This window comes from Choloepus didactylus, chromosome 14 (genome assembly GCF_015220235.1).
Source record: "Choloepus didactylus isolate mChoDid1 chromosome 14, mChoDid1.pri, whole genome shotgun sequence".
NCBI lineage: Eukaryota > Metazoa > Chordata > Mammalia > Pilosa > Megalonychidae > Choloepus > Choloepus didactylus.
This window is the reverse complement of record NC_051320.1, coordinates 28,852,411-28,867,626: the sequence shown is the minus strand read 5'-3', so window position 1 is coordinate 28,867,626 and position 15,216 is coordinate 28,852,411. Positions and strand designations below refer to the sequence as shown.

Below are 15,216 nucleotides of genomic sequence, written 5' to 3'. Positions count from 1 at the left end.
ATACCTAAGTAAACACTCAACATTGGAAACAGCAGTAGCTTTTCTCAACCCAAATCCACAAATAGAGTACATAAATTTCTACTTACAGATAAAGCATAAGCAAGCAAATTGATAACTACCAAAAAAAAATCCTTGTTGAAATGAAATTTTCCATTTGCCACAAAATATGCATTTCATACAAAATATGACAGAAATACGTTTTATTTCATGTAAGTCCATATCCTAGCCAGAAAGTAAAACACCTTTAGAAGTCAATAAAATGCAAAACTAGACACACCAAACAGGGCAAGAAGCAGTTGTGTGGTCATTTGAACTCAGCTGATTATTTAAATTATTTATGTATCATTAGAATCTTAATTTCCAGTCAAAAGGCACTTATGTGCTATTATATTTCTAAAATCATTACTGTTTATAAGAGGATAACTGAAAAAAATGTGGGTAATCAAAAGAATTCATAGGATGACACATTCTTTTCACTTCTCCATTCCACATTCCATTTTCATCTGATATGCATGAAACATTGATTCTGTGCTCCTGTGGCTACATATGACTCTTTTGACTTTTTATTTATAATTCACATTGCAATACAGAACTAAATATATGGGATGAAAATCTGTTTGAGCTAACACTCAGAGCTTTAAATAAAATTAGGTAAACAGAATGAAGCAACTGAATTAAATGCTGAAATTAGTGACAAGCCGGTGAGATTCTAAAATTTACTCTGAGATTCAGATATATGCAGATGCAATGGAAAAGTACGCATTTACCTTCATTTGAAGAAAACAAATTATGAACTCTGAGATATAATACCTCAATTGTGAAGCGATTATACACCAACAGTCGGAAACATCATTGCAAGAACAGACCTCACAAGGGGAAGAAACTCGATGCATTCCATACCTTGATTCTTTCCTTACGCAGCATAATAAGACAGACTCTGCTTCATGCGTGAAGCTCTGTGAGTCACATGGGGACAAACTTATCCCTCTTTTCCTGAACCTCCACAGAACCAGGCCAGGAGGCACCTTCTACACTTTCAATGGCAGACCTTCCCTTTATTCAAGACGACACCAGGTCCTGCTCCTCTGCAAGACTCCATGTCCGACGGGTCTGAGCTAGTGCTCCCTCCTCAACTTCCAAGCCACCAACATCATACAGCACCAGGAAACCAAAACTCTCTTCCATATTCTGTTGCCCAAGCTTGTTTCTACAGCTAATTGTATTTGTTGAAAGGATAATGCCATTTTGTGACATTACACAAGAAAACCAACTATATTAGACTAAATGAGATTTTGGAAAGGATTTTTCACTGGCTGTGTAGACACATTTTGCCCTGTCTTACAGCAACATCTTAAATGAAGACAATTAAACTCTCTGGAATGTAGATATGACCGCGCACAGGAAAGCGACGCCGTACTTCCCATACCTTTGCAGCGACGGACGAGTTAGGTTTCTCCAGCAAGTCCCAGAGTTTCTTCCTTTTCTCAGGGCAGCAGGTATTATCAAACTCTTCTCCTTCTCGTTCTCTCATAGTCTCTGCCTCGCGCCTCAGTTCTTCATTCATTTGCTCTTTCTTTTGATGATATCTGGCTTGGCAGCAGGACTCTAAATAAATCTCATCAATCCCCCAGTAATCAAGCTCTTGGCCAAAAGAGAGCGCACACATTTCTTCCATCATGTGGAGTTTCCCTGTCCGGTAGAAATTTAAAATGGAAGTGAAGGCTCCCGGATGGCGATCAAAGAAATACTCATTCTCATTCAGATTATAGTCATCGCACACCTCCAGAAGGCTCTCATGCGTGTTACAGTCTCGAAGCTTCCCCAAGCGTGTCCTAGGCAGCCTGTCCAGCGTTCTCCACAGAACTTCGTGGTTGAGGCCCCCCACGTTGATTCGGACTCTCCTTGAGCACGTTTTGCTCCTAATAATGTCCACAGGTTCGGGTGGAAGAGAGAGTGTCGACCTTGAAGTCTTCCTGTTTAAGCCAGGGGGAGCCTTTTCTGCCATTTTGAACTAGACAAAACCACGGAGCTAGGGTCCTTCAAAGAATAAGCTGCGAGAAGATCAACTGAAGCAATATTCTTTCGAGACAGGCATCTCCACGGACACAGCTGAAAGATAGCAACAACAGCCGTTTGGTTATTTGCATTTTTCCTAGAGCATTTCCTATTGTATGAGGTTGCTCTGTTGTTAACCGGAAGCTATATTAATTACTATGTATTTACTGAGATATAAATCTTTATTTTAGGGCATAAAAAGGAGAAAGAGGGAGCACAACGAAATATTCTGAAGACGTTGTGCTTTCAATTTGATACCACAAGAGGCTGACAACTCCCAAATTTGTCATCAAAGACCTCTTTGCAAGTTGCAAGATGAAACATCCATGTGCTGATCAACTCTCCCTAGACAAAACACAGTCACCTGAAAGTCAACTGTCCACACCCCCAAACTGCCCAACCTTCTCCATCCCAGCCTTCCTGCACCACCATCCCAAACACACACACACATCCTGTCACCCAAGCTAAAACTCTGAGAAAGCCTGGTGTATGTCCCTCCACTTCCAAATAGGCACAAGGTTTTATTGGTTTTACCTCCTAAATATTATTTAAATTCTCTGTCACCCCTCAGCCCCCATTACAACACTGGTTCAAACCCTTAGCATCTTTTGCCTACATGTATACAAGCACCTCTTAAACTGGATTCCCAAATGCTGGTCTTGTCCACCTAAAAGCCATTTTCTGCACAGCTACCAGAATGAGCTGTGTGCCTGAAACCCTCCAAAGGTACATCATTCTGGGAGGTATAAAGTTCAGTAAGCCCTTCTAGATCTGGTTATCTCTCTACCCTCAACTCTCTTTTCTCCTCATCATGATATTTCAGCAACCCCAGACTGCACCCACCATTCTGTTTCAAGCTCCTGGCATTTCTAAATGCTGGAAGGGCCTTCATCTCTCATCATTTCCTTTTGACTAACTGCTGCTTGTTCTTCAAACTCAGCCTTGGCATCACCTCCTCCAGAAGGCCTTCCATGATAACCCTCATCTGGGAACATGGAACTCTGTGAATGTCTCTTCCATTTCACCACTGTAAAAATATTTCTTCCCCATTATGCTGTGAGCTCTTTGAGGATAAATTCCCATCACCAGGCACAGTGCTTATACATCATAGGGGTTTAATATATGTTAAATAACGAGTTAATTATTTAAGTGATTTCCACATGGCAACTTACAAAAGCAATGTATATACAGCTAGAAAAAGACATAAACAGAGTTATTTGGATCACTTGCCTAAAATATATCTATGTTTACATGTTATGCATATGAATATTTATGCATATATAGTATATATCAGAATGTGTGTTTGTGTTCTTTTGCTCTACAGATCTTTTCTTCTGTGTACTAATTCTTTTTAACATTACTGCTTTAGTATTCCCCTTGTTGATGCATTATTCTAATCTGCGGCAGCAAGCCTCCTCTTAATTGATCTTCTCCTATAAAATCTTTGCAGAGAATCACAGAGCCTCAAGCAATTCATCCAAAGCACCTCCTTTAATGTAAAACACCATGTTTCACACAGTCAATGGCTTATACCAAAGCGAAAGCTTTTAGATTTAAGAGGTCCTTATAATTAGGACTCTCCTTTAAGATATACACCAATTTGCGCTTGCCTCTGGTTTCTCCATTCCTCTAAGTTAAATTTATTTCCCCACCTGGAGGCGAAATATCCTCTCAAATGAAAATAAGCCACATTTATGAAAACATGTACATGGACTTTGTAAGAAGGATTTCAAATATGGCAAATAAATAGAATTGGGAGTATTTCCAACTAGATAGCTACAGAAAGATTTTAAGCACACATACACACAACTTGGAGATGATAAAAATCTCTATTTTTACCAAAATAAAGAAGAATTAGAAAGATTGGATAAGTAACTTCAATTCTCTGAGCCTCAATTTCTTTATGTAAAAAATGAGGATAATTGTATCTATTTCACAGGTGGTATTGATGATGAAATGAGATAGTTTATGGATGTGCTCACTTCAGGAAGGTACATTTGAATAGAATAAGAATATCCATATTTCTTCCTTAAGTTTGGTTCCTAACTATTGGGGAAAAAAAAAAAAAAACAACTAAAGTTGAAAGCTATACTAGTATCTCTCAAATAAACGCTAACATTAAAATGTTTTTTCTTACACATCTGTTCTGTCTTTCCAGCTGGATTACAGGCCCATAAAGCCAGTAATTGTGGGTCCCATCTTTTCTCTACCGAGCACCTACATATGACAGGTAGTCCAGAGCATGTATCTTTGATGCCACAGATGTCCATGTCCAAGTTTTATATACAGGTGATGATTGGCTATGTTTATAAAAGTGAGCAGCAATATTAGGATCAGGAAAACACAGCTGAAAATAAATACAAGAGGCGGGACAATTCCAGTGGTGAATCTGAACATCCACTGCCCATTAAGTAACCTGGTTGTCGGTGCACTGATATCTCGGCAATCCGAATAGATTATGTTAATAGTCTATGTGAATAATAAGCGGTGAGTCTAATCCATTTTCAACTGGGCTACAAATAAACATAAAATGAACTTACACTTTTTGGAATAGCGTGTCTTACACTAATGTGAAGACGATAAATGTTTTTTGAACTGATTATAGTATCAGATAAGTTTTCTGGAAAGAGTGAGCACAAAATAGAGTGTGATATAAACTTCTATAGTCACAAGCAGGTCTCCGTTGTCTTAATTTCACTTTCATGACTTACAGTGAATTTTCCTTTGTGTAGGGTGTGTTCCTGAAGTAAAGAGAAGTCATAACACTTAAATTTCAAAATATCTTCTTGTCTAGTCAAGAACTTTCTACTATAAGAAATCCAGTATTCATGACAATCCCCGTAATAAAAGACAGACCGAAATTCAATGTCCTTTCTCAAAGGAGGACAGACACTTAGGGTGAGAGAATGGCCCATTAATTATATTTTCTTAAGACTTGGATGATCTGCTCTAATTATTAGTAATGTGGTGAAACTTTGTATTCTCCCTTGGCTAATGTTCTGTTTGTTACCTGATAAACAGTGAGGGCTCAAAGGCATCAGTTCTCCAGCAGCTGAAGAGCCATGGAGAAATAGTCAGAGTGTTAGAAAATAAGTGATCGTGTTCAGAAGCTAAAATTCAAGTAAACTGCAGGGCATGATCCCTGCTCAACAGCAACTCTGATACTCACAGAGCCTTTCCCTGCCCATCGGCCTGTCATTCTCTCTTCTTTCCCCCTCTGTGGTTTTCTCTTCCACCTTCCCCTGTCTTTCATGGCCATCTCTCTGCTTATCTTTCTTCCGTTCCTTCCCCTTTGTTCCTTTACTGTTCCCTAGACCTTCCTATCCTCACAGCCTCCAAACTAACCACAAGACCAAACTCCGTATTTCCAAATTTGTGCAAACTACAGGAAGTTTTCTATATCCTATCTTAACACAAAAACCTCCTGAGCTGAAGATACCATGTCTCTTTCCAGAGCAGCAGAAAAATATCCACACTGAGTTGCTTATAATGAGAGGTTCTTCAGAATCGTAGGACTCTGCTCTGAGGCTCAGGAAATCTGGGTCCAGTTGGGCTGACCTGCAACCTTCAGCTTTCCAGTTGGACTTTTAGCCATTGCCATGCCTAAAATTCTTTGATTTCCTCCCTCCAAAATTCTGTTGCCTTTACCAATTCCCCTTCCAATTACCATCCTTTACTTCAGCTAGAAATAAACTTTATACTACCTCACAGTCAATTAAAAACATTTTTTGTCAAGTCTACCTCCTCAAGGAGAGATGGTTTTCATATTTAATTTCAAGACTCTTTAATATGTATATGTCTTGAAACAGGCTACCTTCAGAGAACATCACAAAAGTGTCATTCATTTTATTTAGCATTTAGTTGATTTTCTATACTTTAATTTTTCATTTTTAATCTATATTCTTCTGCCGTATTAATTTTGCTTCTAATAATGAACTGGTCAGTTCCCTCTGGGTCAGGTGATGTGCCTTGCCACTCAAGAGAATTTGCAAAATTTATGTTTTTAACTTTAGTAATTAAAGTGGATACTACGCTATGTTTTCTGACATAGTTTTACAAGTGAAATTATAATAATCTTACTTCATAAAAATTAATCATGTAATTCAATTCAGAATATAAGTGCAACATAAAATGTAGTCATTCAGTGCTTAAACTATGTAGTGGTATGCAACTCCATCTAATTAATATACGTAAATGGTCAGTTAGAAACTGAAGATGCATTTTTATGTCAAGGGCAAAATCTCAGCGAACATTTTCTTTTGGCAGTTTGTTGATTCATTTCAACTCACTCGATCAATTGAAAGTTAAGCTTGCAACAAATCAGTTGACCAGGGCAAATGTACTGAACATCCCTTCATTAGTCTGTTAGAGAAAAAAGCAACTCTTTAAAGAATAAGCAACAACAAACATTCAAGTTTTGCACAGCTGCACCATGCTCCTACCAGCAGCGTGGAATTATGCTGCCATCCGTTCTGGGCCAAACCTGACAAAACACAACTTTCTGATCATGACATCATAATTACAGCTTGAGACTCCAGGTTTGGGGGTGGGGGGATTTTTTAACTGTAGTCTCAAAAATACTAGCATTATGTCATACACTTGACACTTCCGTAGTGTGGCAAGGCAGAGTAAGTCACAATGTGAGATCCTGTGAAGATAAAAGGCAAACCTTTCTGAAGATCTCAGCGATGTTTAATGTTCCATTTTTGTGTTGCTAGTACACGCTGAGCAGGCATTTACAAACAAACAGCTCTGAGACCTTTAAATTTGTTATCACTCTATGGGATAGCTTCTAAGGATTTTCTTAAATTTTCATGTATGGTATTAAGTAGTAAATGCAACTTTTCTTATAGCAGCTATTTCTGTTCCAGAGGACCATAAGTTAATTTGCAGTAGATGTTTGGAGAAAAAAAGCACTGAAACTATATAAACTATATAATCAATGCTTTTTAAAAACAACAAAAAAATTCAGCATGCACTGAAATTTTAAAATGCATCTCCAAAATATACTAATTAAAAACAATAAAGTTATAACAAGTTGAAAATAAATTTATTTTAGATATACATATAATAAGTATTTTAAAATAAGGTCCTGGAATCTTTCTACTATAGTAAGAAATTTTAAAAACCTGGATTTCTTTAGAACCTGGACAAAAATATTAATGAATTTCATACTGTTTATTGTCTTTTAATATATCAAGTTCTAGTATTAATTGAAATGTTGTCCTTGTCCTTGGAAAGGTGGAAAGTGGCATTTCTTTTCTTCAGTCATATGCTGCTAATATCAATATGTTCCTCACTTTTAGCACAACTGTTTACTCCTCAGTTTAGAAAAAAAATCCAGGACTTTTACCCTTGATATAACTGAAGCTTTTTTTAGATACACTCAAACAAAATTCTAAAAGCTTTGCTTTCAGTGGTCAAAGGAAGCATTGTGTTGCAGTAAGAAGGGGCAAGAGACAAGTAAGAAGTAGAATATGTAATCTGAGCATCTTTCCATATCATAGATGTCTCCTTTTAACCAACTCTATAAATAGTTAAAACTATTTTATTTAGACATGTAACATGATTTTTTTTCTTCATCAGAATAGAGAATTATTTAAAGAATTAAACCTTATTAAACCCTATGCTTGCTATAATTAGAAAAGAAACCCTGGATTTGCCTTTAGAAAAATGGCCTTATATAAGACACAGGTAACAAAAGAATCCTTCTCTTCTTTGAAAAGTATAGTGCTGTTGTTATACTGCATCTTGGACCTTTCCTAAACTACAAGGTATAGTCACAGCTTGAAATTTTCAGAGTCCTCATCCAAAAAAGAAAGAAGAGGGAACAAACTTTTATATGAGTTTTCAGCATTCAGCTGGTAGATTTTCTATTATGGCAGTGAAGGTGCCCTTTACAGTCTTTTATTATGTTCTTTTAAATGTCTCTTTTTGCAAAAGTCTTCTCAGAGCCCAGGAAACGAAGGAGATAAATAAAGATGAAAAGCGATGAGAAAAATAAAAAGGACAAACAACAGAGAAATTATTGGTGCCACTGAAAGGGACAGGAAACATAGGGCCACTGTGTAATATCCTGATTAAAAAAAAAAATCACATGCCTCAGCCACTACTCAGCATCTTATGAGGATGAAAGAAATGTCTATTTGGGTGATTGACTTGAATTTCATGTTCCATCTGGATGTTTGGCACAGGGTAGATTCAGCCTCTACGAAACTGAGTAAAGAAATGTTCATAAAATTTGAATAGGATTTGAACATTTTGCTCGGTTTCTTTCAATAAAATAAGCTTTCAATAAAATTAGATCTGGAATATTCAGTAGTAAGACTCGTATAAGAGATGTTTCTAGGTTGGGGGTTAATATTAGAAATACAAGCGCAAATTAGATTTTGGTTCCTTACTTCCTCATTGTCAAATACATTATAGGTAATGTGGCTTTTATTAAAAGTTCAAATACTGAGTCTGTTTTGATACTAGTATCTATGGCTTAAAACATTATACTGTGCTTTATCCATCCCCATATTTTGAGACTATAGTCACAGAGCGTGGCTGAAGTGAGCTTGGATATGATCTGGTCCACCTTCCTTATTCACGACTTTTAAATCTGAGAGCCAATGAGGTCACGTGACTTGGCTAAGGTCACTGGGGTAGTTGCCAAACCCAGACTAGACCTCAGGTCTGTAGATGCCTAAAGAAGTCTCTTTCCATGACACCCCAACTCATTACTCTTTGCTTTTCACCTTCTAGCCAAAGTTTTAAAAAGCTTTTATTTCTTTGTCTATGCCCATGTCAAAACACTGATTCAACTATACTAAGTGGCGATGTGTTATCTCCTACTCATTGTTCCCTTCCTCAGAAGGCAAGGGCTGTAGTCAGGCTACTTGATTGTGCCCAGAAGAGAGGCGCAGCCCCAGGATTTCTCTTACATTACCTCTGCTTCCCTAGCATGGACGGTGTGATAACAAATGGGTCCACCTCCATCCCCCGGAACTGCTTCAGCCAGTTCTCCACACTGCAACCCAAACACCATCAGACCAGGCCCATCTCTTGTAGAAGACGCTTCAGTGACTTCCCTGCTCCCGAGATGGAGACCCACACAAAGCCCTGCAAGGGGCGCCCTCTACTTATCTCCGCAGTTCTGTCATGTTCCTTGTTTCCCCTCCCTCCCTCTGTTCTGATCTCTTCTTTCATTTCATTTTTTAAAAACTTTTTAATTGTACTAGCATATATGCACACCTCAAAATTTCTCATTTTAACCACTTTTAAGTTTCAGTGCTATTAATTAAAATATTGTGTTACCATCACCAACACCTATTAACTCTAACTTTTTTATAATCACTTTGAACAGAAGCTGTACCCATGAAGCAATAACTCCCCCTTCCCCTCACCTCTCAAGCCCCCAGAAATTGGTCATCTACTATCTGTCACTATAAATTTGTTTATTCTAGGCATTTCATATAAGAGAGATCCTACAATATTTATCTTTTTGTGTCTGGCTTATTTCATTCAACCTGATGTCTTCAAGGTTCATCCATGTGGTAGTATATATCAGAACTTCATTCTTTTTAATGTTCCATTCTCCCTCTGCCCAGGAGATTTGCATATATTCTTTTCTCCCCCGTCTTCACCTTTAGTTAGCAAGTCAAGGAACCCTGTCTTGGATAGCATTCCCCTAGCCTCCCTGACTAAACAAAAATCTTCCCTTTGTAAGAACTTACAGAATCAGGTAACTTTCACCTGTAGCACTTGTAAGCAGTGCCGTTTACTATTTGGGGGGATGATTATTATGATTATCTAATTAACATTCCTCCTTTCCACTATACTCTAAGTTCATTGAAGGCAGGGTTCATGTTTGATTTTACTCATCATTGTATCCCAAATGCCTGACATATAACAGATGCACAATAAATATTAATTGAATGAAAAAAAATAAATGACTGAACTTACACTTTATCATCTATTTACAAAATTATTTTCCTCACTTCAGCTACATCATATTACCTACTACTTTCATAATTCAACATGACTTTCATGTATGAAATGCCCTTTTTCACATTCTCCACGTGATTAACTCTTTTTTTAATATTCATTTCATTGAGATATATTCACATACCACGCAGTCATACAAAACAAATCGTACATTCGATTGTTCACAGTACCATTACATAGTTGTACATTCATCACCAAAATCAATCACTGACACCCTCATTACCACACACACAAAAATAACCAGAATAATAATTAAAGTGAAAAAGAGCAACTAAAGTAAAAAAGAACAGTGGGCGCCCTTGTCTGTTTGTTTGTTTGTTTCCTTCCCCCACCTTTCCACTCATCCACACGTGATTAACTCTTACTTGATGTTCATGGTCAAGAACAATGATCTTTTCCAGGGAGAATTAATCCCTCCTGGCACAATGGTTTAAAGGTTTGTACTTCTATTATGGCGTCTTTCTCACTGTACCATAAATATTTGCTTGGAATTCTTTCCCATTCACTCATTCGGCAAGTATTTATGAGCCCTACTCTGCTCAAGCCCGTCTCTGACATTATAAGGCTAGTGGAGATAGACGGGCATTCCACAAGCAAACATACAAACAACTAACTACAACTATAATAAAAACTACATTGGAGAGAAAGGTGCCATGTGAAACACATTCTTGGCTGTGAATTCCCTAAAAGTGTTGACTCCTTCTTATCCATATTTACCTCTTTGGTCTCTAGCTAGCGTGACACAAATAGCAAGCACTTTGCAAATGTTTGTGGATGACCCAAAAGAATGGACTGAGTGAAAAAAATGAATGAAACACCAATTCCAGCATTATTTTCTTTCTTCTTTGTTTTTGTTTTTGCTTTTTGGTAAGAGGTCTTGGTTAACATTCATCTAACACTGCTTTATTATAGTGACTTTCTAATTTATTTAGAAGTTCTGCTGACCTTATTTGCCAATTTAATATGGTCTGAGTTAAAAATATTTTAGAGCTGTATTTTCTGGAACTAGGGCAGGAACAAATGATAAATATTAAGACTGTCTGAAAATTATTGCTGTTTGAGTTTCCTAGTTGCTAAAAAAAAATACTATACAAGTTGGCTTAAACAACAGGAATTTATTGGCTCATGGTTTTGAAGCCATAAGTAAAAAATCAAGGCATCAGCAAGGTGATGCTTTCTCCTCAAAGTCGGTAGCATTCTGGGCCTGGCTGCCAGTGATTCTTAGTCCTTGGCTTTTCCATCATGGCAACGCCCATGGCAGTGTCTTCTCTTTTCTCTTCCAGTTCCCACTGACTTCCAGCTCCTTGCTGCTCCCTGTGGCTTTCCTCTGTAGTCTTCTCTATAAGGTCTCCAGTAAGAGGATTAAGACCCATCCGGATTCAGCTGGCCACACCTTAGCTAAAAATAACCTATTCAGCCCTGTTCACATTGGGTTCACACCCACAGGAATGGATTAAGGTTAAAAAAATATGTTTTCCTGGGATGCAAAATTCCAAGCCACCATACTACCCAACAATGGAATGTGCTGTCTCAAAAAACTCCCGGGCCCACTGCTGGCACTGTGCAAGCAGATCCCAGGTGGACACCTGTCAGGGAGGTACAGGAGGGATGCGGGTCCTGTGGGGAGGTTAACAAGGTGGCCTCCAAGGGGCCTTCTAGCATGGAGATTTTATGGTTCTATGAGATTTCTGTGTGACACTATTCATCTACCTTTTCCACTGAACAGATGGGGCATAATAAAAAGTTTAGTCTTGTCAATTTCTTAAGTTTAAAATTTTGCAAAAGTGAATTTTCTATTTCTTAGCTTAGGCTACTCTCTCTCTTAGGAAAGATATTCAGGACCAGAAGAGTCTATATGCTAGAATCTCTACCAATAAAATATAAAGATAGAAAAACAAAGTATGTTAAAGTTTGCAAGTGAGTCCAAATTTGTTTTCCAAATATAACCTTATACCCTTTAACAATGATCTTTTCGAATTCTAAATAATATAATGTATTACCCTAAGAAGATACAGGAGCAGGGCAAGGCTTAATCAAAAGAATGACCCTATAATAATGGAAACACAAGTAGGATAATATTTGTGTTGGGAAAATAATTTACAATGAAAGGTAGAAATCTTTCCCAACATATTCAAATTAAAATACATAGGTAGCCATAGCTTCTGACTCAAGGCAGACTGGTAATAAAAATCACCTTAGGATACCCAGTATAGACACACCCGTGGGTGACTTCTCTTCCTTTTTCTGTTCATATCAAGATAATGTGCTCTAGCATCTAGCATGAAGAAACAGTTTCTAACAAATCAACGGCATCCTTCATTATTGGAACTAATTAAATAAAATCAGAAGGTGGCACAAATAATTGCATGCCTGTTTTTTCTCTGTGCATTATTAGGTAGAAAAGGAAAGAGGTTCTCTGAATAACAGACACCAGCACCTCCACATCTCTTATGGACAATATTTTCCATCCACCCTTGTCATCAGTGAGGATTATGAAACAGCATTTATTAAGCATCCATCTGGGTACGAGACTTTTAAAATATTCCTCCCCTCATCCCTGCCCCCTCTTCCAATCAACCATGTGTCTCTGTTGTGTAAAATGCTAGGAAGCTACCACAATAATACATAATTAATGGTAAGAATGTAAAGCAGATGGACGGGATGACCTACTATTGTCTATGACTCTTAGGATGCTAAATGTACTACTATTAATGTTATTAGCACAATTTGAGGAGAGAATATCAATGCATGTGATGAGGAAAATGAATGCATCAATTTCCAGCAACATCTTCTAAAATAAAAATTTGAAAATTAGGGACCACAGATGGACTGACTGAAGCCCTGAGTTCATGTGATTTGTACCAGATGAGATAGTCTTGAAATAAATAATTTGAAACTCAGTGTGAAAAAACCATAAAAATTATGGTTGGCAACAGTATAATAGGGAATATTACTTCTGACCAAGTTAATATTACTTTTGAAAGGAGTAGCATGGTTAAGGGTGGTAAAATTGTAAATTATTTTTCCTTTATGCAGTTCTTCTTTAATGCCATATTACTTTCTCATTGTTTTTCATGAAAGAAGGAACTAATTATCCCGGATTTAGAGATGTTGCTTTTTAAAGCACTATTTTTCAACTTTTGCAAGCCTTATACCTTCAGGGTTATCTCAGAATAAAATAAGCTATTGCTAAGGGATTCAGATTTACAATTTGGATTTTATTCTGGATGATGATTAAAACAACCTAAGTAGGTTGTATATTTCCTAGAAGGTAGGGATATTCTTGCAGTTGTATCTGAAGGAGAGCCAAAGTTATGATTTTTGTGCATTTTGCTTTGTGCATTTTGTTAATAATTATCATCATTTATCAAATATTGACTGATTATAATATGCAGGACACTGTGCTTAGCCCATTTAATTCTCACAATGGCCCTTTGGGTGGGTATTATTATCTCTGATTCACAAATGAAAGAAACCGACGTTGAGAAAGGTTAGCTCTTTGCTCAAGATGACACAAGGGGTAAGCGGTGGTTCCAGGATTCCAACCAAGCATCATCTTGAATCCAAAGTCCGTATTCTTAACTCCACAAGACACAGGGGATTTTCCTTGAATGGCAGTATTCTGGATGCATCAGAATGATAAATAGAAATATGGGACCAATATGAGCAATCTTCCTCTCAGAAGGAAAGAGTGAACCCGAAATAATTCCTACAGCCTTATGTCTACCCTTGTTCTAATTGATATATGTAATATCTATTGAATGTTAACTTTTCTTATGGAAAGAGATGGTAGAACTGGTAACTGCTTGGTAACTGTAATTGTTTCTGTAGCTTTAAAGTTTAGAAACTAAACATAAGGTTTCTTATGTGACTCTCAGACATAATGCTTTCAGTCTTAGTATTTGAGATTTATGGTCAAGATACATACTTAGAAAAATATTTTTAAATGCTAAAAATATAAAATTCACCATATTTAGAAAGGGCCCATTCTAACTTGGAAAAAAAAAAAAAAAAATCAATGGATTTAAATGATCCTTTAAGTCATCCCAGGATCCCAGAGTCCATTTAGAATCAGGCCTAGAAGCCTGAACCCATGTCCTTTCCACCAGACCGTGCTACTTCAAAACACCGAAAAGAAATATAAAATTAGAATGATGGAACTACACACACACACACACAAAGAAATACAAAATTAGAATGATGGAAGGGAAAAACATGAGGCAAGAGCAATCTATCTCACACCCAGTTAAGCCTTTATAAATACTGATGAGTTGAACCTAATTATTAATGATTCCTCGACATAAGTTTATAATTTCTACTATTCCAACAATGGTCAGAAAGTAACAAGACCATAAACTATAAACCACATTAATAAGAAATACTGATTTAGAGTCATTATTCCTTCCTTATTCCCTCCCTTCCTTCCAAAAAAAACTTGGCTATTAGTATGTTTTAAGAGTAAGGAATACAAAACAAAATTGGGTAAAGCAGCCTTTGCTTTCAAGGAACCCAAAGAATTACTAAATTACAGAAATTTTTGGATTTGTGCTTCTAACATATGTTTTGTAGGCCCAGATAGTATTACGGAATTAAATATTTATTTAACAAGCACCCAACTGAAGCTTTCAATCTAATTTGATCATATTCATGTAAGGAAAGACAAACTAGTATAAAACCAGCAAAGGATGCAGATGTCTTAATTCACGGAGCTTTGTGGAACATCACTTTGTTTATGGGGACTATAGCTTGCATCATCATTTGGAATTTTAAAAGCTCTTTGAGATCTTATTAATTTGTTCATTCATTTATCAAATATTTACTGAGCATCTACTATGAAATAAGCACTATATTTCAAATGTTATAAAATTCTTGCAAGAAAATGGCTTCCTACATTTAAAAAACAGCAAAACCCTTACTATAATGTTCTACTTTAACTACACATGCATGATTACAAACTATGTTTATTATGCTGGAAATCAAATATTTCATTTGGCCTAAGTCAAACCAGAAGTCAAGTTTAAGAAAGTAGCTTCTTAACAGCTTTTAAGCTTTCTATGTGCACTCTTTCTATAAAGGCTAATGAAAATGCTCTCCGATTTAGGAAAAAACTAGGATTCCAAATTTAAAATGACATTTATCTCAAAAGTAAGTTAATATTTAATGATAGTCTGA

General features: G+C 36.8%; 1 protein-coding gene across 3 annotated transcripts in view; it reads right to left on the bottom strand.

The window, feature by feature from the left end:
- KCNB2 (potassium voltage-gated channel subfamily B member 2) overlaps positions 1 to 15,216 on the bottom strand; it is a 407,843-nt gene that overhangs the window by 379,632 nt on the left and 12,995 nt on the right. For 2 of the 3 annotated variants that reach the window (XM_037803346.1, XM_037803344.1), the window contains exon 2: positions 1,427 to 2,109. In XM_037803346.1, coding sequence (XP_037659274.1) covers positions 1,427 to 2,005 — 579 coding nt within the window. In that variant the 5' untranslated portion in view covers positions 2,006 to 2,109. Of the gene's footprint in view, positions 1 to 1,426; positions 2,160 to 15,216 lie in introns of those variants that run through there. The other variant, XM_037803345.1, reaches the window with a different exon arrangement.